The following is a 25,167-nucleotide window of genomic DNA, read 5'->3' as shown; positions in this document are numbered from 1 at the left end:
CTAGGGGCCGGTTTAGCTCAGGCTGGTAAGGCCTGTTATTAAGAACACAAAGCCTGCAATTACTGCAGGTTCGAGCCCGGCCCAAGATTGACTCAGCCTTCCATCCTTTATAAGGTAGGTAAAATGAGGACCCAGATTGTTGGGGGGGCAATAAGTTGACTTTGTAAAAATATACAAATAGAATGAGACTATTGCCTTATACATTGTAAGCCGCCCTGAGTCTTCGGAGAAGGGCGGGGTATAAATGTAAACAACAAAAAAAATACTCAGGGAAACCTGGGCATGTCCTGCTGGGCAATAAATATATGTAAATATATACCCTTGAATCCCTAGTGCTGCTGTGTAACGTTACTTGTCCCAGCTTCTGCCAACCTAGCAGTTTCAAAAGCACGTAAAAATGCAAGTAGAAAAAATAGGGACCACCTTTGGTGGAAGGTAACAGCGTTCTGTGCGCCTTTGACGTTGAGTCATGCCAGCCACATGACCGTGGAGATGTCTTCGGATAACGCTGGCTCTTTGGCTTTGAAATGGAGATGAGCACCGCCCCCTAGAGTCGGCAACAACTAGCACGTATGTGCGAAGGGAACCTTTACCTTTTTAATAGAAACTACCTAGTATACAAATGTTAGGAACAACTTCCTAATGCAATAACTATTAAATATTAGGAACAATCTCTTTTATTTCATCCTTATTGGCAATATGTACTGATCCATCATATTTGCATGTCAGAACAGTGCACCAAGTGATAGAGAAGTTTAAGATTTAATTCTGAAAGTGCATCTTAATTCATAGAAGCATAGTGGCTTTTGTGGTTAGGATATTGGGCTGGAGATTAGCAAAGTCTGCACTTGGGATGAGCTCTTTTCTTTTGCTCCAGCTACTGCTGGGGATATGAAAGGAATCCCCAACTGGGTGCCGTGTCTCTCCTCCCCCACTCCCAGAGAATGGTGATGTCACCAGCTAATCTTTCCAACCAGGAAGTGATTTGAAAAAAAAACAATCTAATTCATCTTTAAATTGAATTGAGAAAGTCTGCTTTTAATTACAGAATTCTAGATCCTACTGCCTGCAGAGCAAAGAATGTTATGTGAAAACATGAAGCAACTCATCAAGCTGGCTGGAGTACTAATATTGAGAATACCTGTCACCATTTCAGTAATTGCCATTTCCCAAAAGATTGAGGAAAGAAGATGATGTCATGGCAGGATAGCACTCTTTTCCTTGCTGTGAACCAGAATCAAGGGATCAATAAAATATTTAATCACATGATGAATTACTTACTTTCAGTTGGGCATAGTCTACAGTAGCTCTGAAACCTTACCTCTCTTCCTGGCTGGCACATCTCTGTCGGAGTCATCATCTTTCTTTTTATTTCCTAAATCACTAGTGTTAACTGAGACTGTGGCCTTGATTTCTTGCTGAGCAACTTTCATGCGATCATAAAAAACTTTGAAGAATTTTTCTGATTTCTTATCTTCCATTAAGCGACAAAAAAAGGAGTGCTGTAGCAAAATAAAAGCCCAGGAAACTGATAGTTTAAAAATAAAAATGAAATATTTTTAATATCAAAGGCATACATTTTCAAAAAAACTAAATGCATTCTTTATGAGCTCCACAATCATTGACTGAACTACTGCAGTATTACTAAATAAATACTGTTAAAGATAAACAATTGTAACCTCACAGCCAACGCAGAATTATGATCCAACTATCCACAACTGCTAATTCGGAAGTAAGAGCGGAACAAGTTCAAAAAAAGCAGTCACTATGGAATAGTTTCTCCTCAATGTGGTTTGCCATTTATAAAAAAAAAGTTTACATAGGATCATATATTTATAACTGCTGAAAACTGGGATATGGGCAAATATAAGACACACATAGAATATATGACACCACCATCTTCCAAAACTTCCTGTTCCATTGCTGAATAGTTTTTCCTATTTCCATTCAAGTCTATTTTTATAGACATTTGAAGATGATTACAAACTTTGCTCATAAGCATGTCACTCTTCATAATTGATATGACAATGCAATCTTGTAAATATAACTGGATTAGATTTTTAGCTTTTAAATTTTAAATTTTAAATTTTATACTGATTTTAATTGGTTTTATTATTTTTAGTTCAATTGGCCGGCTAAATATTTCATTTTAAAATTTATTTTAAATTCATTGTCTATCTATGTATTTTAATATGGCTGTACACCGCCCTGAGTCCTTCGGGAGAAGGGCGGTCTAGAAATTTGATTAATAAATAAAATAAATAATAAACTCATATATACCATAGGTGCTACCGAGTTCAGTAAGACTTACTCCTAAATAAGTGTTACAAGGTTGCTGCCTTAACATACAACCTATTTGTGGGAAGACTTACATATATCTCAAATGTTCATTGAAGTATTCAGTAAAACAGAATCTGTGAATGAGTCAGTCACATGCATCATACAGCTACCTGCAACTATTGCAGCTATACGCTGTTAAGCGTACAATATCATGCCCTAACAGAATAGCAAAATAACAAGAGTAACAGAATAACAGAGTTGGAAGGAACCTTGGAGGTCTTCTAGTCCAACCCCCCTACACAAGCAGGAAACCTTATACCAGGGCTGTCAAACTCCCGATCCATAGGCCGGATGCGTCACGCACTGGCCACGCCCACGCCCAGTTTAGCAAAGGGGGAAAAAGTCTCGATATGTCACGTGATGCTGCCATGACAATGTGAGTTTGACACTCTTGCCTTATACCATTCCAGACAAGTGGCTGCCCAGTCTCCTCTTAAAAGCCTCCAGAGATGCAGTACCCACAACTTCTGAAGGGAGCCATTCCACTGGTTAATTGTTCTCACAGTTGGGAAATTTCTCCTTAATTCCAGGTTGCTTCTCTACTTGATTAGTTTCCATCCATTGTTTCTTGCCTTGCCCTCTGGGTGTTTTGGAAAATAGGTTGACCATCTCTTCTATTATGTAACATGTAGACCTGCTGCACCCCAAAGGATTCAAGACATAAAAGCAAAGGTGTGCACTACATTGCATATGCTGATCATAACAAATAACTTCAAAAGAATATTAAAACACTTTCGTCTGTTGCTGCAATTAGCCTATATGAAATGTGTGTGTGTGTGTGTGTGTGTGTGTGTGTGTGTGTACACACATATCGTGTGGGTAAATAAATCGTAAGAAAGACAGATAGATTCATTTGGTGTATGTGACTTGTAATGCCGAGAAGTAACACTACTTTCAAATACCTCTGCAAAGAACTGAGCAGAGGCCATATGGTTGAAAGCACCTGACAACCAAGGATATAATTACACAAATCAGAAAAGGAGCAAGTAGGTCACCTTATGCAGAGAATTACAAAGTTAGCATTCTTCTGTGGATAATGTTGCAATCAGTTCTACTATGACACAAATCACATGTACTGAACTGCTCTTCTCTAGTTGCTGCATCTTGAAATGGTCTACTCTAAAGCCAGATCATGTAGGTAGCTAACCTGCCATCCCATTTCACTTCAGCCACATATGTGAGTACCATAGCTCTTATCTCTCTTTCCTTTACCAGTATTACACAATCCTCTTCAGGAAGCCTTCCCTGGCACAACATTTGCCCAACAACTTTACCACCAAATCCCAATGGAAAGCCAAACGGGACCCTGAATGCCCAGTTATAGAAAAATATATAAATGACCCCACAAAAAAGGTACCAGGCTTTGAACTACATTAGCAATGGACAATCTTGAATAGGATTTGCATCTCACATGGCATCTGCCAGGACTTTCTGTATAAATGGGGCACAGTATCCTCCCCCCAGGGCAGAGGTGGGTTTCAGTAGGTTCTGACCAGTTCTGGAGAACCGGTAGCAGAAATTTTGAGTAGTTTGGAGAACCGGTAGTAAAAATTCTGACTGGTCCCACCCCCATCTATTCTCTGCCTCCAAAGTCCCAGCTGATCTGGAGGAAATGGGGATTTTGCAGTAACCTTTCCAGGGAGTGAGGAAGAAATGGATATTTTACAGTATCCTTCTCCTGTAATCTCCTTCTCCACGTCCACCAAGCCATGCCACACCCACCAAGCCATGCCACACCCACAGAACCGGTAGTAAAAAATTTTGAAACCCCACCACTGCCTCAGGGTGATGGTGTGGTCCCACATCAAACTCTAGATCATATGGTAACCGGCTGTAAGCTGAGGGTATATACCATTCCAATATCTGGTTATTTTTTTTAAGATAAATGATGTTGCACTTCAATGGTTAGATGGTCTAGACCAGTGGTAGTTAACCTGGTCCCTACCGGAGCTTTCATGGTGGGCAGTAGGGGTTTTGTCTGATACTGAAGCACTTTCCTTTTTTTTAATTTGACTTTTTTAAAAAAAATCATAGCATTATTTAAAAACATTTTCATTAGGTTTTCATAAAATTTCCTGTGACAATTTAAATTTCTGAAAATATACTATTTGTATTGCCTGGGGATAAGTTTAGTTCACTTTACGTACGTGAAACTAAATGGCGCTATAGTGCATCCCCAAACAAAAGAGCCTCGTCCCAGAATAGCTCACGCATCTCCCCCCACACCACCCAGCTGTAGCAGACAAGCAGAACTGGTAGCTGCCCCCCACCAAACCCAATCCATGATGCACGAGAGGCATGTACAGATGCAGATACATGGCGCATTACTGTGGAACCGGTGGGCGGTTAGAAAATTTTACTACTAACAGAGATACAAAAGTAGACGGTACGTATAAAAAGGTTGACTACCCTTGGTCTAGACATTGATATTGAGCGTTGGATCTTTTTAACATTTATATTTTATTGGGTTCTACTAATCTAGATGAAATGTTAAAATCTATATCTATATCTATATTGTTAGTCCATGTATGATATATCATACACTAAACAAATAATAATAATAATCCATACTAGGAATTCTCTCTTCTCCTCCTCCATTTATTCTTGTGCCTGGGAACTGCTTTCATCCAGGTTTCTTTTTTGTCATGATCACACTGTCACATGCCTCTCTTTCCTTCTGAAAGCTTTAGCATATCTCATGTAATGGGCAACATTCACAGTCAGATCATTTAGTATGATGTGCTACAAGCTGTTAGGAATATTTCATAAGTGCTGGGCATCACAAAATCAGAATTCAGTTTAAGCACACTCATATTCCCAGACTATATTTATTTTTGATACTCAATAGATTTCTGAATACTGTATATATCACAGATAAGCCAAGAATTTTAGTTGCCAAAATATATCCCCCAAATTGGGTTGACTTATCTGCAGATGGTCTTATCAGCATATATACAATATGTATATGTTGTACATATTTTCGTACAAAATAAGCCCATCCACAGATAAACCAACCTCAAAGTGAATAGCAGTTCTACTTACCTTTACTACCAATTCGCAACGGGATCGTGCATGCGCAGATCACCTATGATGAAATTTGGGTCAGTGGGCGGAGCCTCCCGACGGTTTTACTACCAGTTCTATAGAACCAGTCCGAACTGGGCGCAACCAACCACTGGTTTGCATGTCTCACTGTTTTAATTCCACAGTATACCAGAGAACTGCTGTTTAAATGGTAGAAACTTAGCATGAAACTATAAGTGATATAGCAATGCAGCTGACCTACTAGAACAAAAAGCTGAATTAATGATGCCTTAAGGATGGTTTTGTTCATATTAGATTTTGCTCATATTTGTGAATTTTTGCATTTATCATATGTATTGGAAATATTTACCTCAAATAGGATTACCTAAGTTTGTGCTGTAGTTGTAATTATTTATTTATAGTCCTAACTTAGACAACAGGAAATATGAAAATTTGCATAAAGAAATTTGGCTTTCACTCAAATTTAGTAATCAGAAACTCCCTACTTTTTTTTTTTTTTCAATTTTTATACCGCCCTTCTCCCGAAGGACTCAGGGCGGTGTACAGCCTAGTAAAAATACAATGTATAAACATTAAAAAGAAGTTAAAAAGAAATATTATAACGTGGCCAAAATTTTTAAAACCATTTAAAATCATAAGACATAAATAACCCAATAAAATATCAATCCAGTCCCGCTTGAATAAATAGGTGCGTTTTCAGCTCACGGCGAAGGTCCGAAGATCAGGCACTTGACGTAAACCAGGGGGAAGTTCATTCCAGAGCGTAGGAGCTCCAACAGAGAAGGCCCTTCCCCTGGGGGCCGCCAGCCGGCATTGCTTGGCGGACGGCACCCTGAGAAGGCCCTCTCTGTGTGAGCGTACGGGTCGGTGGGAGGCAAAAAGTAACAGCAGGCAGTCCCGTAAGTACCCGGGTCCTAAGCCATGGAGCGCTTTAAAGGTGGTAACCAAAATCTTGAAGCGCACCCGAAAGACCACAGGAAGCCAGTGCAAGCTGCGCAGGATTGGTGTTACATGGGAGCAACGAGTCGCTCCCACTATTACCCGCGCAGCTGCATTCTGAACTAGCTGCAGCCTCCGGGTGCACTTCAAGGGCAGCCCCATGTAGAAAGCATTGCAATAGTCCAAGCGGGAGGTGACAAGGGCATGAGTGACCGTGACAAGGGCATGAGTGACCGAGCATTTACTTAACCTGACATTGCAGGTCTGTGGCCAGAATTCTGTATAAGCTATAGAATTCTAGCCTATATATTTCCATAGAATTTATTTATTTATTTAAATGCCTGAGAAAAGAATTATCTTTATGGAAAGCATTCATTTGCAGTGGGGGGGAAAAAATCCAAATGGAAGTGTAATTTTTGCCTTGATTCTAAAAGGTAAGAAATATACTTTGCTAAACATTTATCCTTTTTTGGATGTGATGATTCTATGACCTTTGCAATACTAACATATTGGTCTAGTGCAGGAGTCTCCAAACCATTCTGGCTGGGGAATTCCAGAAGTTGAAGTCCACAAGTCTTAAAGTTGCCAAATTTGGAGCCTCCTGGTCTAGCAGTTAAGAGGCCAGGCTAGAAACCAGGAGACTGTGAGTTCTAGCCCTGCCTTGGGCATAAAAGTTGGGTGACTTCAGTCTCATCCCAATTCACCTCACATAGCTGATGTTGTGGGAAAGATAGGAGGACGAAGGCATATGTTTTCTGCCCTGGGTTATTTATAAAACATAATAAAGGGGGGATTAAAGGAACTTTAAAAATGTCTGATCCTTTTTCGTATTTCAAAAGTAATTAAAGAGCCTCATGTTGCTGAAAAGTATGTCAAGTTTGATGAAAAGAAGGGCTAGGGGTGACATGCTGGCTGGTTCCAATATTTGAAAGGCTGCCACAAAGAAGAGGGAGTCAAGCTATTCTCCAAAGCACCTGAGGGTAGAACAAGAAGCAACAGGTGGAAACTAATCAAGGAGAAGCAACCTAGAACTAAGAAGAATTTTCCTAAGAGTGAAAACAATTGATCAGTGGAACAACTTGCCTCCAGAAGTTGTGAATGCTCCAACACTGGAAGTTTTTAAGAAGACACTGGACAATCATTTGTCTGAAATGGTATAAAGCTTCCTCCCTGAACAGGGGTTGGACTAGAAGACCTCCAAGGTCCCTTCCAAAGCTGTTTTTCTGTTCTCTGTTTTTCAAAAACAGATCATGCCAAATGAATCTTATTTCAAAAGCTTGAATTTATATCAGCTATGGTTGAGCCAATAATTGATAGTAAGATAGCAGTGAAGTACTGTAGATCAGGGGTCTCCAACTTTGGTCCCTTTAAGACTTGTGGACTTCAACTCCCAGAGTCCCTCAGCCAGCAAAGCTGGCTGAGGAACTCTGGGAGTTGAAGTTCACAAGTCTTAAAGGGACCAAGGTTGGAGACCCTGCTGTAGATTACAATATTAGATCTTTCCAGCTCCATGTGATCAGAGCAGCATCATTTCAGCAGATGCCACTTCTACAGAAAAATACAAGAACATACCAAGAATGCAAATCACTTACAGTAATACTGCTGAAGCAGAAAACCAGACTTCTTACATGAAGTAAGAATTTTGAAAATGTATTTTTCATAGATAAATATTTAAAGGCTGGTTTATCACATACAACACAGGATGAGGGCAATGGTAAGAACTGAAGAAAAGAAACCCTCTCAGCTTGGAAGAACTTAGACAGTTCTGCCACAGAAGATTAGCATTTTGGGTGACTTTTAGCCAGCCACTTTGAATGTATTTTTCCTTTTCCTCTTCCTCCTCCTCCTCCTCTTCTTCTTATGCCATATCCATCATTGGACGTTGGCGATCATGTCAGCGATCCTATTTTTATCAATAGCCGCACAAAAAAGTGCTGTTGAGTTTTGTCCAAACCAATCCCTTAGATTTTGAAGCCATGATATTCTTCTTCTTCTGCCTGGACCTCGTTTGCCTTCAATCTTTCCTCTGAGGATTTTTCTGGGTGTCGCATCACATGTCCAAAGTATTCTAACTTTCGCTTTTTCAGGATTTTGGTAATTTTCCTTGGCTTTCCCAGGCAGCTTATCACCTCCTCATTTCTGATTTTGTCAACCCAACTTAATTTTATATTCCACCTTTATTATTTATTATAAACAACTCAAGGAAATGAACATATCTAATACTCTTCCTTCCTCCTATTTTTCTTACAACAACAACAACCCGTGAGGCAAGTTGGGATGAGAGAGAGCGACTGGCTCAAAGTCACCTTCATTAGGATCTATTTAGCTTCCTAACTTTTAGTGAAGGTAAACTTGTCTTTACACTTACAATCAAATATTAGACTAAGAACGGCAGAGCCAACAAAAACATTTTGGATGTTCATTAGACAACCTTTCTCTTGTCCTGAAACTGTCTATTGGCCACTTCTGTTGATGAAGTACCATAACTAAGTGAAACTATTACTATCCTATGCATAGAAATGGATTAGGGCAGGGGTATCAAATTCAAGGCCTGGTGGCCAGGGGTGGTTAAATCTGGCCACCCTAGAAACAGCAAAGGGTCAGCCTGCAGTGCCTCTGCCTCCTGCTGCCCTCATGCGTGGGCCCGCCAACTCCATTTTCACTGGCAGAAGGCCATAGCTGCTGAAAACAGAGCTTGGGAACTCATTTTTACTGGCAGAGCACTTGGGCCACCACAAATGCCCCAACACGAGTGACATCAAGCTGGCCACGTCCATCCTGGCGACACCCATCCCCGAGGTCAAACACAACCCTGATGTGGCCTTCAATGAAATCGAGTTTGACACTCCTGGATTAGGGCAAGGCAGCTTTTACAGCTAGCAAGACGTCTGGTAAGGGATCTCTCTTTTGTTCCTTACGACAAGGGACTACATTCTGATTTTAAAATAACCAGAAGCACCAGTAGATTAGCCATAATTAGAGACTGTAATTTTAACATACAGTCCAGAATTAGTGATTCTGTGACAAATCAATCCTCCAAACTGAGGCCAGAGTTACTAGTTTTCTTCCATTGGGAGCAATCTACACTGTCAAGCGGGCCATGGCTACCATTGATTTCTGAAAAAGTCTTGCATGAGATGAGTCTCTGCAGCCCAAAATGCTAATTAGCCGCCAGCTTTATATTAGGGACAAACATCCAGGGCAAGGATAGAAAGCAACAGAAAAAGGAAGAAGATTTCAAGTGAGCAAAGGGTGGGTTAATGTGCAAAAATTACAGGTAATATCACAAGTTTTGCTTTTTTTTTCTTGCATTGATTAAAAATGTAGCAGAACAAGCAGATGATTCTGGGTCTGTGGGAGTCGTGGGACTACAATTTCAATATATTTTTAAAAAATACCACTTTCTTCACACATTTAACACAGCTGCAGCAAACACACACCCACAAAAGTATAGTGAGCCTTTAAACCACACATTATTGGTACAGGAGTGAGAGAGAGACACACACATCCTACTTCCTTCCTGAATGAAGGATGCGTATGTGGGTGTGAGAACAAGGACATTTTACTGGCTCCTGGAAGTCAGCAACCCTTTAAAATATATTTTTTTCTTTTGGAAAGAGACAGCAGAGAAAAGGGAACTGAAGAAAACCATGGCAACCAGTTAGTCCACCTACCCACACCACCCACTAGCTTCATTTGCTGACGCATTAAAAAAAAAAGCCGACCAAAAGATCTCAAGCTGTCTCTACCAGCTTGAGAAGGTGAGCAAACCCTCAGAGCTCATTAAATTCCTCCCTTCGCTTGTCTTGTATGCCTGCAGCTACTAGCCAGTTGAATATAAATAGAAGTTATATAACATCCTTGTTGGTTCCTGTGTTTAAAAAAAAAAAGTAGGATGACCTTGTTTTAAACAGCCTGCCTCTTCCTGCTTATCAAGGACTAATCCTTATAGGGATTAACCTGAATCCACCTGTAGCTGATTTACATGCTGAAAGAAAGTTACAGTAAAAAGACGAAAGCTCTGAGCTGTTCTGTCCTGATTTTCTGAGATGGTCTAAAATTCGTACATTAATTACCTGGGCAAATCTCATATCTTAGGAAGCCATTTTAATTAGCTTGGATAATTATATTTTATTTATAACTATAGAGCAGAAGACTGGACAATGATTTCCATTTGTAGCAAATACATCAAAAATTAAAAACAACTAAAGCTAAAACTGAACGGGTTTGCTATCAATTCTCTTTCTCCCTTTTTACACCCTTGGTATTTTGTTTAGCCATTTCTCCTCCACGTAGGATGACTTGACTACCCATCAACAGAAAAGTTAGCTAGTTAAGTTTAGTACTTGAAAGTTAGCAGTGGGTTTTTGCTTATTCTGAGCTTCTGTCTAAGGAGAGTCATATCCGCTCCCTGAACTGAGCTGCTTGTTACCCAAATGCTATTGCTTACCCACCTCTTCTAGCTACAGTATTACAGGAATGGATGAAGCTTCAGAACAGGCGACTAGTACACTGTGCAACTTGGAGTAACTGTGCTTTTATCAGGTTGAAAAACAGCTTTTAAGACTTGGGTATGGGCCAGGGGCTGGGGGAGAATAAGCAATGTAGTTGGTCTTCTATATATAGAGAGATGAGGAGAAGAAAGAAAATAGATTTGTCTTTAATGTTTTGGAACAGAAAAGAATTAAAGGTTGCTTAAATAATACACCTGCCTATCAAACTTCTTTCTCTTACATTTTCTGATCTCAAGTTATGGTTAAGCCTTATCTTGCTGCTATAGCTCTACTATTCCATTATTTTTTAACAGGTTAACAGAGTTGGAAGGGTCATCTAGTCCAAATTCCTCCCCCCCACACCCAAGCAGGAGATCCTATACCATTTCTGACAGATGGCAGTCCAGTCTCTTCTTGAAAGCTTCCAGTGATGAAGCTCCCACAACTTCCGAAGGCAAGCTGTTCCATGGGTTGAGTACTCTCACTGTCTGAAAATTTCTCCTTATTTCCAGGTTGAATCTCTGCTTGTTCAGTTTCCATCCATTATTCCTTGTCTGGCCTTCAGGTGCCTTGGAAAATAGCTTGATTCTTTCCTCTCTGTGGCAGTTCCTCAAATATTGAGAGACTGCTAACATGTCTCCTTTTGGCTGTGACATGATGTCCTTGTTTTCTTTCAAGTATCTATGATTCCAGTCCTAGGTGGTTCTGTTCTTACCTGTTTAATTTATTTTTTCATGTCTCCCTCTTTAAATTAAATATTGGACAACTTGTTACAATATGTCACAAGAATTAGACCCTGGTGGCCCATTAGTTAGAATGCAGTATTGCAAGCAAACTCTGCCCACAGACTGGAGTCTGATCTGACGAGGCTCAAGGTTGACTCAACCTTTCATCCTTTCGAGTTCAATAAAATGAGGACCTAGATTGTTGGGGCACTATGCTAACTTTGTAAACCAAGAGAGTGCTGTAAAGCACTGTATATACAGTAAGTCTAAATGCTATTGCTATTCATTTAAAATATAGCCCAGCTCAAGGATTCATGCTTAAATATGGAAATCTGATGAAATGGGGTGAGTTGTTATTTCTATGCTGATGATATATCTCTGTCTTGGATCAAACAAATGGTGTTATGCAGGTTCTGTCTCAGTAACTGGAGAATGTAGAAGTCTGGATGAGAAACAACCAGATTATCTCACAACCCCGCCAAAACTGAATTTTGGGGATTGTGGATTCAGGTTTTTTTGGACTTTGGTTCTAGATGGAGTTGCACTAGCCCAGAAAAAAATGGTATGCAATTTGGAGGTCTTCCTGAAGTGAAGATTTATGTTTAAAAGCAGGTGGCAGCCATGTCCAAGAGGACTTTTACACAAAATATAACACTTGCAGCTCTTTCTGGCACTGCTCATGTTACACTTGACTTAGACACCTGCACAGTGGTTTACTGCAATGGCCTCTATGTAGGATTGCCCTTGTCATAAATCAGCTGGGTGACCTTGGGTCAGTCCTGTCTCTCAAAATGTAAGAGGTAAGCAACAACAAACCACTTGCAAAATCTTGCCAAAATCTCAGGGACTAGTGCAGGCAGTCACCAGGAGTAAAAACTGACTTAGAGGGACAAAAAAATGGTGTATGACTGCAATAGAGAGCCAAGGTGGCACAGTGGTTAGAGTGCAGTACTGCAAGCTACTGTCGTGTCCCACTCCTCCGCTGACGGCCGGGTCAGGGAAATCCGAATCAGGTGTGCCTCTGCAGCTCTGCCAAAGTCCTAGCAAAGTCCTCAGGGCAGGCAGGAGACCAGAAAGTGACTTCAGCAAGATATGTTTAGACTTTGCCTGACTCAGAGAATGCCAGAAAGCAGATCCTTTATATAGGCCATGGGGTGTGGCTCCATGACTCAGCACTTATCCAGGCCTGCCCCTCCCTTCCTTCTGTTGCCTCCGCCTATCAAGTCTTCTGATGCGAGGGTCACTCCAATTGGCAGCTGTTGGTAATTGACCTTCCTCAGGCTCACATGCTGTGGAGGAGGGGGAGGGGTCTAGTTGCTCCGTTTGCCTGGGCATGGAGCCAGAGCTGTGGGCTGGAGATACTTGCTCTTCTTCAGCCTGTCTGGGCATGGAGCCAGGGCTGGGGCCGGGAGATGCCCCCTCCTCAGCCTGTCTGGGCATGGAGCCAGGGCTGGGGCCGGGAGGACATTCTTCAGCGTTCGGAAGCAGATAAGCAGACCCCGGCTGCGGTGAGAGCGGGCAAGACACAACAGCTACTTCATCTGGCTGCAGGCTACTTCAGTTGGCAGTTCAAATCTCGCCGGCCCAAGGTTGACTCAGCCTTACATCCTTCCAAGGTGGGTAAAATGAGGACCCAGATTGTTGGGGGCAATAAGCTGACTCTCTAAACCCCTTAGAGAGGGCTATAAAAGCACTATGAAGCAGTATATAAATCTAAGTGCTATTGCTATTGCTAATAGAGTGCTTTGTTTTTGTCTAAAAAATAAGCCATGGTGATTGAGATACCGGAAAAAGGATACCACAGCCATCTGCCTCTGAGTAAAAATATTTTTTGGCCATTGATACTCCCATGGCAGCCACTGCTGAGAATTCATATACGATTCCAAATATTGTATATTAACAGATCTCTAACTAGCAGATTCCTGCTTCTTGGGGGTTTTTTTCCGTAAAGATTCAGAAACTGAATACTTTTCCTACCTGTATAATTGTGTTGCCACCTTCCAGTAGGGCAATAGCCAGCAGGATGCTTTCATGGAAAACTCTATCACTAGTGGCATTCATGATGAGGTCTATAACTAGATTGGACGCTCCTTCCTTATCCAAGTGACACTGGACTTCTGTCAAACTCATTTCACCACGGTTTGTTGAGCTGGATCCCGACCCACCTCCTACAAAAAGAAACACACAAAAATGAAGCCTTTTGGTGTTTCTCAGCATTAGGAAATGTGCTGCTTTCCTTCAAACAATTAAAGCAAGCAAAGAAAGTTTTAACTGTGAATGTGTTCTCGTTTATTATCTGCTTTGCACTATCATGCTTTGCTCTTTATGGTGTTAGCAAGTGATGGTGTTATTAGAAACGTTGTTTATTTTTTTAGTATTCTCTCCAACCTCAAGGAGCTCAAATGTGATAGCATTATAAATAGAAACAATGTTAGAATGGTTTCATAACTATCATAAAACAATAATAAATTTAACCAATGCAATTCAAACCATTTTGAAAAGGAAGCCTACAAAACTTTTCTAAAAAGGCTAGTTCGGACACTATTACAGACCGATTATAAATCACCCAGAGAATTTCTATTATTAAGTGCAAACAAGTATAATCAATTAATCACTCTGGTAACACAAACAATATAATTATTCATTTAATTCCCATTCTCCTTTTGATCCTGTTGGTTAAGTTGGTTAAAGACAATAAAGATAAATGTCATTTGGGCCTATAACACATATTATGATCAGAATTTAGGATTTACAAAGATTACAACGTGGTCTCTCCAAGTTTATCATTTCTAGTTTCATTCTTTAATGCAGAGTTATCACTGGACAATTTGCATGCAAATATTGAAAATTATAATCTCTTAGCAGTCCCACATTTATCTTTAGATCAGATAGTCTGTCATTACATATAGTTCTCCTTTAACGACCACATGTTCAGTGACTGTTCTAAGTTATGATGGACTTGAAGGTTTATGAGCCGTGGTGGTGCAGTGGTCAGAATGCAGTCTTGCAGGCACACTCTGCCCACAGCCAGGAGTTTGATCCTGACCAGCTCAAGGTTGACTCAGCCTTCCATGCTACGAAAGTTGGTAAAATGAGAACCCAGATTGTTGGGGGCAATATGCTGACTCTGTAAACTACTTAGAGAGGGCTGTAAAGCACTATGAAGCGGCATATAAGCCTAAGTGCTATTGCTGTTACAATCAGTCCTTGGAATTGCCTGCCATTATGTAATCTTGATTTTGGTGCTTAGCAACCAGCTCACAATTACAAATGTCACTGTACCCCACAGTTGTGTGATTGCTATTTACGTCATTCACTGCCAGCTTCCAACATGCAAAGTCAGATTGGCCCAAAATCAACCACCTGATGTCCATGCTAAGGGAGGACTACAACTCACAACCTCCTGGTTTCTAGCCAAGCACATTACCCACTACACAAATGGGCTACTTGGTTTTTGCTCTTTCTATCTCTTTAATAAATGCTAATATTTAATAAATAATCCTCCTGTGAGAGAGACAAATGTTTCAAAAATGTGATATATATATATATAAACAAATAAATAAAATCAGTTACTGATTTTAATAAACAGACTGTACCAAGAAAATTAAGATTATCAATAATTTTCACACTAGTAAAAATGCATGATAATAAATTAGAAAAAAAGGGAGAATGAGAGAAAGTTAACGAACAGACCAATTTCCAATACTTTAATTCAAGAGCCAACTTTCTGAGTGACAGAGAGGTAACAGAGAATGAAAAATACCTGTTGAAACAGCTGTGGAGACTGTCAGCCAGATTCATCTAGCAATTATGAGATAGAAGAGCCAACATGGCAGTCTCCCAAGTTATGAAGCAGCATTCAAAACATCCTACCTGCTCCTCCAGGTTTATTGAGCCCTCCAGGAGATAAAGGTCCATTGCCAAAGCTGGTGAGGCTCTCTCGTCTTCCTCCACTTCTGATGTTCCCGTAGTAACGATTTACCAAAACCTGTCTCAGGGCCTCCCCCTTAATTCAAAGATATTGAAAGACAGAAACACACGATGAATGGAACAAGCGAGCCAAAGTCAACAAAATTAGTAAAACTGGATTTGAGCTGGTCAGAGAGACAACAGAAATAAAACTGGGAAGAAGAGATATGAATGTATATAAACACCAACAGAAATACAGGGTATCTATACCCATTTAGAAATGTTATGTCTAAATCCTCAGATACATTTATAAATGCTACTAATAAATAACTTTACAGTAAGAAAATAGCATATTCTAATATGAATGAAACATGGAAAAAGCAGTGAAAATTGCATATAGGACACTGCCCTTAAATATTTAGGAAACTAATTATTGTATAGTTCTGTGACGGATCACAATTATTGAAAGTGTATGTTATGCAAATTTTCCCTTCTTAGACTTCCAGAAAGATATTTCTTATCACAAAATAAAATGTTTGTGCATCTATTGCCTCTATCAGTGAAGTAAGCTGAATGGGTGTCCTTTACTTTAGAATTTCCTAATTCAGTTATATTAACTTTTAAATTCAGATAATTACAACCTAAGATTCTGAGTAACAATTTCTTAAATTTCGAAAAGGAGGATCATGAAATGCAAGTATTTCAACAGGTAGGAAATGGATTCCACTGCCCCTTTCCTATATCCTTCTTTCTTGCCTTTATAAGCACAATGATAACCATTAATATTAGAACTGTCGACAAATATAAGACTAAGCAATTAAAGTTGTTAGTGTACACTTGTTGCATTCCAAGAAGATTTTTTCCTTTAATTTTCAGCAGCTGCATATGAGGGCAAACAATTTTTCTTGTTTTACAGAATACTGCAGAGATGATTGCCATAAAGAGAAGCTCATCCAAATATCTCAACTTGGAGAAGTGATATTAGAAGGAAGTCCAAACAGGTAAAGTTAACACTGTAAATCTAATAATAAATATTGTTTCAGGGTTTTTTTTTCTGACTTATTATTGACTTCAGGGGAAAAAAAGGAAGAGCTGTTCTCCCCTGTCAGCAATAAACCTGCAGGATAAAATCAGAGTCCATTTGTATTTTGTCTCATTTTATACTCCATCACCCCTATCGGATGAATCACTATTCTTGACACATACACTCCTTGAACGTTCAGCATTGCTCTCATGAACAGTTGTTGTGAAAAGGGGAACAGATTAGAATAGTTCGAAGTCCCAATATATCAATTTTGCAAGCAGTGAATATTGGCCACTCTATGAGATTGAAGCACCTTTAACACTGTCTAAATATTCCTGAAGTGTAATTTCATCTAATTTCAAGATATCATGAGGTAACTTTTTGTAAAAGGTTTATTTCTTTTTTTTTTTAATTTAAGAAATGCATAGAAAATTCAGTATGAGCAAGCCTCTTAAGCATTTTTTGTTGCCCAACATATCCTTGGATGTGAAATGCACTTTGAATATTTAAGATATTAAGGTACAGTATACACTGCTTAAAAATGTCCTGTACATAGTTTCTTAAGAAAGCAGGGAAAAGGATATTAATAATTTTCTGCAAATAAAAAATCACTTTTGTATCTTTCATTTTTATGTACATTTCTTGTTTTACAGGAACAGATAATAGATCTCTCAGAGTCTGTACTGGTTTTACCATGAGTAAAAATAACTATATCAAGGATTACAGGAAGCATTTCCTCAAACACTAACAAGGTAATATGAATTTTGACTTCAGTAGATCTTATTCACACAATCTACTGACTCCAATGAGAAAGGAGTGCCACTCAGATTGAATTTGGTTTGCCTGCACTTCACATAATTGCCATTTTTTAAAAAAGTTGAAAAATATTTGAGTCAGTTTTATCAGGTAGAAAGAATTTCAGCTCAGTTACTTGAGCTGTGTTTGACCAAGGGACAATGCTCTAGTAACAGTTTTTCATGAACTATATTATAGTGACATTAAATATGCTTTATTAAAGCAAACTTTTCAGTATAATGCCTTCAGATATACCAAACTTTCACTCCTATAATTCTTACCATATCTATATATCCCAAATTAGGCAATACTAATATCTGCTATAAACAGTAATAATGTAAGAACAAAACATGATTACACATACCAAATCTGAGCTGAACAATAATAATTTTCAGACCTAATAAAAGCTAAATTCAACTAGCGATGGTTGCATGCAGTTTGGGTTACATCAAACAAAATAAATAATCTATCTAAGTATCTACTTATCTACCTACCTAACAATCTATCTACTGAAATCAATTGTTTCATTTGTATAATTTGAAAACAACAAAATCAAGCAAATTAATTACACTTCAACTATGTCATCTTTCTGCTTCAAAGGAAGCTACAGTATTTGTTACCAGTAGCAACAATGATATCACTACATATATTTTAGGTATACATTGAAGATAACCTTAATTGTCATCTTTACAGAAAAAAACGCACTCATGATAATTAGGTCTAGGTGTCTGTGTTATTCCCAATAAAGAGTACCGTATATACTCGAGTATAAGCCGATCCGAATATAAGCCGAGGTACCTAATTTTACCACAAAAACTGGGAAAAACTATTGACTCGAGTATAAGCCGAGGGTGGGAAATGAGGCAGCTACTGGTCAATGTAAAAAATAAAGATAGAGCCAAGTAAAATAACATGAATATTTATTTGAACGAAAAACAATAAAAGTGCAAAAGGGGGTCCCCAAAAAAAATATGGTATCAAAAATACAGTATCTTTAAAAGTAACAGCAACCAAGCTAACGAGAGCTAAAATCCCTCAAAACTGGAGTTCTCCTCCTCATCATCTGTTTGTCCAAACAGAGCTTCAGCTACTTCAGCTTCTGTGATGTTATCCGCATATACGTTGTCGTCATCACTGAGTTCACAGTCGTCATCATCACTGCTGTCACTCTCATACAATGCGCTGTCTTCACTGCCATCCATAGCATTACTAATGCCACATTTCTTGAAGGCACGTTGCACCATGTCCTCTGGAATATCTTCCCATGCATCACGAACCCACTGTGCTATTAGTTCTATGTCTGGCTTTCTCAGATTTCCAACTTTTGTCAGACGAGCTTGACCAGATGTCATCCATTCATGCCACATCCTTCGCACATGGTCCTTGAAAGGTTTATTTAAACTGACATCTAGGGTAACTATCTTTAAAGCGCTCCATGGCTTAGGACCCGGGTACTTACGAGACCGCCTGCTGTTACCTTTTGCCTCCCACCGACCCGTACGCTCGCACAGAGAGGGTCTCCTCAGGGTGCCGTCCGCCAAACAGTGTCGGCTGGCGGCCCCCAGGAGTAGGGCCTTCTCTGTGGGGGCAGTGACGCTCTGGAATGAACTTCCCCCCGGTCTGCGTCAAGTGCCCGATCTTCGGACCTTCCGTCGTGAGCTCAAAACATATTTATTCATTAAAGCGGGACTGGCATAATTTAGTGATGTATTTTAATTGGGGTTTTAATATTTTTTAACTTTTTAATTTAAATTTTAATAATCGGCCTTTAAAATTTGCTCTTTTTAATTGTTGTTTTAAACTGTATATATCTTTGTTTTTACTTTGGCTGTACACCGCCCTGAGTCCTTCGGGAGAAGGGCGGTATAAAAATTTAATAAATAAATAAATAAATAAATAAATAAATAGGGGCTGCAATACAGATGTAAGCCCACCTGGAATAACGGCCAAAGTGACTTGAGATGACTTTGCCAATTTTTTTATGTCATCAGATGTGTGGGCTCTGAACATATCCCAAACTAACAGTGATCTTCTAGTCCAGTCCCCACTCCTCAAGCAAGAGATCCTATACTGTTTCAGACAAAGGATTGTCCAGTCTGTTCTTTAAAAACCCTCCAGGAATGAAGTGTCCAATAAGGTTCAAATTGCAAGTACCGGTAGTCCTCAATTTAAGACTGCAATTGAGCCCAAAACATTGTTTTGTTATTTTTCCCTAACCGTGTATGTATCCCCCTGCCCCCCATTTTACGTCAGGCTGCCATCAAAGCGAAGCACGGCTGAATATTATTATTATTATTATTATTATTATTATCATTATCATCATCATCATTATTATTATTATTATTATTATTATTATTATCATTATCATTATTATTATTATCATCATCATTATTATTATTATTATTATTATTATCATTATCATTATCATTATCATCATCATCATTATTATTATTATTATCATTATCATTATTATCATTATCATCATTATTATTATTATTATCATTATCATTATTATCATTATCATCATCATTATTATTATTATTATCATTATTATTATTATTATTATATGATGATGATGATTTTTTTGCATTGGACAGAGCGAGCTTCAGTTTACCAAACTTTGTATCTTTTAATGAAACGTGTTAGTCTGGAAGGGACTGTTTGAACTCACAAAACACTTGCAACTTTTAGTTCCGTGCTGAGGATTTTTGGAAAGCAGCCCAGCAATATTTATTTATTGCTCGGACTGCTCTTATTTTCACTCCCCTTTCTTTTCTTTTCCTTCCTCCTCCTTCTCTGCCTCTCTTTCGTCCCCCACCTCCCGGGATCCTTGCGGTCGAAGGTTCTGCCCTGCCTTACACCAGCCGCCCACCTATGCCAAGGTCTCCCTGGCTCTTTCGCTCTCTGTAAGCAGCGGCTTCTCGGCAGCGTCGCCCCCCTCCCCTCCATGGATCGGCTCCTTCCCCAGCACTGAAGGCATCCTTAGGAATACACCTCCACCTCCAGGAAAATAAAAGAGGCAGAGAAGGTAAATCGCCCGCCCGTTCGGAAAGGAAGGAGAGGACTCCAATGGAAGAAGGAGAGGAGAATTACCAATAACAAACACAAAGCGCTGGGTTAGAGGTGCCTTGTCATGTACAAGGAGATCAGAGGGCAACCACCATGAAACAATAATCAGACTCAAAGCAGGCTGCTTATTTGCCATTTGCTCTGGGTAGAACGGGTTTTTTAAAAAATTGGTTTGGAGAAGGAAAGCTAATTTGCTGATCTGCGCGAGGGTCGGTTTCTTTTGCCTCCTTCTTCTTCCTCCTCCTTCTTCCCACCCTAGCTTGCAATGCCCCATCTCCTCCTCCTCCTCCTCCTGCCCCCCTCTCGGGGGGAGAAATTGTTTGTTCTTGCCGTATTTCTCCGCTTTCCAAGAGGCTTTTCTTTTTCACCTCTTTCTCCCCACCTCCCCAATTTCCATAGGGGGGGAAAAAAACCCTGGGGGAAACTTGGCAAAAAATAAAATAAAATAAAAAGTACTGAGTGCAAATGTTTTTTTTTTATACTGTAGTTGGAGTTTTCCACGTTTCTTTCACATTCAAGGCAGCATTCTCCCCCCATCCCTCGCTGCTTTTCCAAAACATGCTTTGAAACCTTTGCATTTTATTGGGATGTATTCGTGACAACGCCCCTCCGCCCCTCCGAGGCGAGAGGAGGACAGTAAGAGGAGGCGAGAGTGACAAACAAATAAGAGAGTTCTTCTCGCCTTGGCGTTTGACACACTCGCCGTCCTCTCCGAAAGCCGAAATTGAGTGCGGCGGCAGTGGGGTGGGTGGGTGGGGAGGCCGCCGTGAAGTGCCGGCTGGGGAGCCGGGATTGAAGTGCCGGCATGCTTTGCCAGCTCGGCCGGCTCGTTTTGGGCGGCGGCTGGCCTCCGGCGTTTTCTTCCGCCGCTTTTGATGGCGGCGGCGGTGGTCGGCGGAGGGGCGGAGGGGCGTTCGACATTTCGCCTCTCACTCGTCCTCCTCTTGCCCGCGGTGGGGGCGGAGGCGTTGTCACCTCGCCCTCCTCTCCGGCGGTGAGTGCGGCGGCAGGGGAGGCCGCCGTGAAGTGCCGGCTGGGGGCCAGGAGCCAATCCCGGGCTCCCCAGCCGGCACTTCACGCGGCCTCCCCACCCCACTGCCGCTCGCACTCAATTCGCTTCGAGAGGAGGGCGAGGTGACAAACGCCAAGGCGAGAAGAACTCTGTTGTTTGTCACTCTCGCCAGCGGAGGCGTTGTCACCTCGCCTCCTCTCCGGCGAAATTGAGTGCGGCGGCAGGGGAGGCCGCCGTGAAGTGCCGGCTGGGGGCCGGGATTGGCTCGGGCTCCCCAGCCGGCACTCACGGCGGCCTCCCCACCCACCCACCCCACTGCCGCCGCACTCAATTTCGCTTTCGAGAGGAGGGCGAGGTGACAACGCCTCCGCCCCTCGAGGCGAGTGACAAACAAATAAAGAGTTCTTCGCCTTGGCGTTGTCACTCGCCCTCCTCTCCGGCGGTGAGTGCGGCGGCAGGGGAGGCCGCCGTGAAGTGCCGGCTGGGGGCCAGGGCCAATCCCGGGCTCCCCAGCCGGCACTTCACGCGGCCTCCCCACCCCACTGCCGCTCGCACTCAATTCGCTTCGAGAGGAGGGCGAGTGACAAACGCCAAGCGAAGAACTCTATTTGTTTGTCACTCTCGCCAGCGGAGGCGTTGTCACCTCGCCTCCTCTCCAGCGAAATTGAGTGCGGCGGCAGGGGAGGCCGCCGTGAGTGCCGGCTGGGGAGCCGGGATTGGCTCGGGCTCCCCAGCGGCACTTCACGGCGGCCTCCCCACCCCACTGCCGCCGCACTCAATTTCGCTTTCGAGAGGAGGGCGAGGTGACAACGCCTCCGCCCCTCCGCCTCGAGGCGAGTGACAAACAAATAAAGAGTTCTTCTCGCTTGGCGTTTGTCACCTCGCCCTCCTCTCCGGCCGAAATTGAGTGCGGCGGCAGGGGGTGGGGAGGCCGCCGTGAAGTGCCGGCTGGGGGCCGGGATTGGCTCGGGCTCCCCAGCCGGCACTCACGGCGGCCTCCCCACCCCACTGCCGCCGCACTCAATTCGCTTCGAGAGGAGGGCGAGGTGACAAACGCCAAGCGAAGAACTCTATTTGTTTGTCACTCTCGCCAGCGGAGGCGTTGTCACCTCGCCTCCTCTCCGGCGAAATTGAGTGCGGCGGCGGCAGGGGAGGCCGCCGTGAGTGCCGGCTGGGGGCCAGGAGCCAATCCCGGGCTCCCCAGCGGCACTTCACGCGGCCTCCCCACCCCACTGCCGCTCGCACTCAATTTCGCTTTCGAGAGGAGGGCGAGGTGACAAACGCCAAGGCGAGAAGAACTCTATTTGTTTGTCACTCTCGCCCAGCGGAGGCGTTGTCACCTCGCCTCCTCTCAGCCGAAATTGAGTGCGGCGGCAGGAGGCCGCCGTGAAGTGCCGGCTGGGGGCCGGGATTGGCTCGGGCTCCCCAGCGGCACTTCACGCGGCCTCCCCACCCCACTGCCGCCGCACTCAATTTCGCTTTCGAGAGGAGGCGAGGTGACAACGCCTCCGCCCCTCCGAGGCGAGAGTGACAAACAAATAAAGAGTTCTTCTCGCCTTGGCGTTTGTCACCTCGCCCTCCTCTCCGGCCGAAATTGAGTGCGGCGGCAGGGGGTGGGGAGGCCGCCGTGAAGTGCCGGCTGGGGAGCCGGGATTGGCTCCTGGGCTCCCCAGCCGGCACTCACGCGGCCTCCCCACCCCACTGCCGCTCGCACTCAATTTCGCTTTCGAGAGGAGGGCGAGGTGACAAACGCCAAGCGAGAAGAACTCTGTTGTTTGTCACTCTCGCCAGCGGAGGCGTTGTCACCTCGCCTCCTCTCCGGCGAAATTGAGTGCGGCGGCGGGGAGGCCGCCGTGAAGTGCGGCTGGGGAGCCCGGGATTGGCTCCGGGCTCCCCAGCCGGCACTTCACGGCGGCCTCCCCACCCACCCACCCCACTGCCGCCGCACTCAATTTCGCTTTCGAGAGGAGGCGAGGTGACAACGCCTCCGCCCACCGCTGGCAAGAGGAGGACGAGTGAGAGGGGCCAAAATGTCGAACGCCCCTCCGCCCCTCCGCCGACCACCGCCGCCGCCGCCATCAAAAAGCGGCGGAAGAAAACGCCGGAGGCCAGCCGCCGCCCCAAAACGAGCCGGCCGAGCTGGCAAAGCATGCCGGCAGCATTTGGGCTCGTCCTGCCGGCCCAGCTGTTCCCGAGGGCAAAAAACCCTCTCCCTGGGTCGGCTCTGCAAGGGTAGACTCGAGTATAAGCCGAGGGGGCGTTTTTCAGCACAAAAAACGTGCCGAAAAACTCGGCTTATACTCGAGTATATACGGTAATTATCCTGGGAAATACAGTATTTGTAAAAGAAAGCTATTACTACTGCAAAAGAATAAAATCTTCCATGATTCATTCTTTCTGAAATTAGTGTTATATGTAAAAGAATTGTACACTTTATACTGTTACAGTAAATCTTCAGTATCATTACAGCCATTCAGTTTGTAAAGATATTTTTGTTTCTAATTCTCTGTGCAATAGATATTATTTCATTGATTGATGATTGATTATCAAACCACCCATCCTCCTCACAGAGCGATTCTGTGCCATGCTCAACTGACAGAAAAAGAAAAGGAAACATGGTTTATCAAGGCTCCAATCATTCAGAGTTAAATGGAATTTTGCTTCTACTACAGTATTTCTCTCTTAATTCATTCCCTGAAATCTAATGTGGTAAAGACGTTATATAATCAAAGCAACAATGCATCACCAGATACTTCATCAGCCCACAGATTTTAGGAACATAGTTTGAGTGACTTGTTTTTCAATATCATATGAAGCAAATCGGGAATCAACAAATCTTGCAGGTAAAATTCAGCAGTAGTAACATATTTAAGATAGGAAGAGAGAATATTATGTAACAACCTATATAGCAACTTCTAAATGCCCAACCCTTGCTTTAAAAACTGATTAAAGCCTCTTTTGTTTTCATAGCATTTTGAGGGAAAATTCTCATTCTTTAGATATGTATTTTCCTTAATTAAAATAAATATATAAAACCCAGTGAGGCCCTTCTGCAATTCACATCCATCATATTTATCTTTAATCCACTGCTGAAGATACATACCCTTTTTTGATCTTCAAGCTGTCTCTCTGGTAGACTTTGATCAAGCTCCTGGCGAGTATGGAGAAATTTTTTAAGATTGGTACTACACAGACACTAAATAAATTTAAAATAAACAAGCATTGCTCTTATAAAATGGTTTATATCACTCAGAGTACTACAGGAGATTAAATCGTGTGATTAAAAAAATGCAGGGGTGGGCAATCTGCAGCCCGCAGATCCCAATTGCCACCACACACTCAAAAAATACGGCCAATTTTGAGCAGAAAAAATATTAATGATAAAAGTGGAAATTGGTATCTTATGCCTAAGGAAATCCAGATACAGTTTTGTCCTTAAAAATCTCCAGTCCTTAAAATTCTCACCAAAAGATCCACTTTTTTCATCTTTCATGCATCTCAGGGACATCACTAGATCCACTTTCTGTGGATCTTGGAGATCAGCACAGTGGGGTGTTTTTTAAACTCAAGGATTGCCCACTCCTGAACTACTGAAACTTTCCATCATTTAACTTTGATAGTATTAATATTTACATTCATGGTTTGTTTGCTGCTATGCATAATAAATACAGAAAACAGTTTGACTTACGTAACAATAGCAAATGCAAATAATAATAATAATAATAATAATATTGGCTGTCATCATGCAAACACATATTTTACACTGAACACACTGAACTTTACATACAATTCACTTTATTCAAAATCTTTCCAAAC

At 42.1% G+C, this 25,167-nt stretch overlaps 1 protein-coding gene across 1 annotated transcript in view; it reads right to left on the bottom strand.

Annotated features, from left to right (window-relative positions):
- The window catches only part of ITPR1 (inositol 1,4,5-trisphosphate receptor type 1), a 309,457-nt gene that overhangs the window by 68,557 nt on the left and 215,733 nt on the right, over positions 1 to 25,167 (bottom strand). The window contains exons 38-41 of the mRNA XM_058168445.1: positions 24,455 to 24,502; positions 15,416 to 15,548; positions 13,520 to 13,710; positions 1,322 to 1,502 (exon numbers count right to left, since the gene is read on the bottom strand). Coding sequence (XP_058024428.1) covers positions 1,322 to 1,502; positions 13,520 to 13,710; positions 15,416 to 15,548; positions 24,455 to 24,502 — 553 coding nt within the window. The remainder of the gene's footprint in view (positions 1 to 1,321; positions 1,503 to 13,519; positions 13,711 to 15,415; positions 15,549 to 24,454; positions 24,503 to 25,167) is intronic.

This window comes from Ahaetulla prasina, chromosome 2 (assembly GCF_028640845.1).
Source record: "Ahaetulla prasina isolate Xishuangbanna chromosome 2, ASM2864084v1, whole genome shotgun sequence".
In the NCBI taxonomy this organism is placed as follows: domain Eukaryota; kingdom Metazoa; phylum Chordata; class Lepidosauria; order Squamata; family Colubridae; genus Ahaetulla; species Ahaetulla prasina.
Note: the sequence above shows the minus strand (reverse complement) of the source record. Positions and strands in the feature narration are given on the sequence as shown.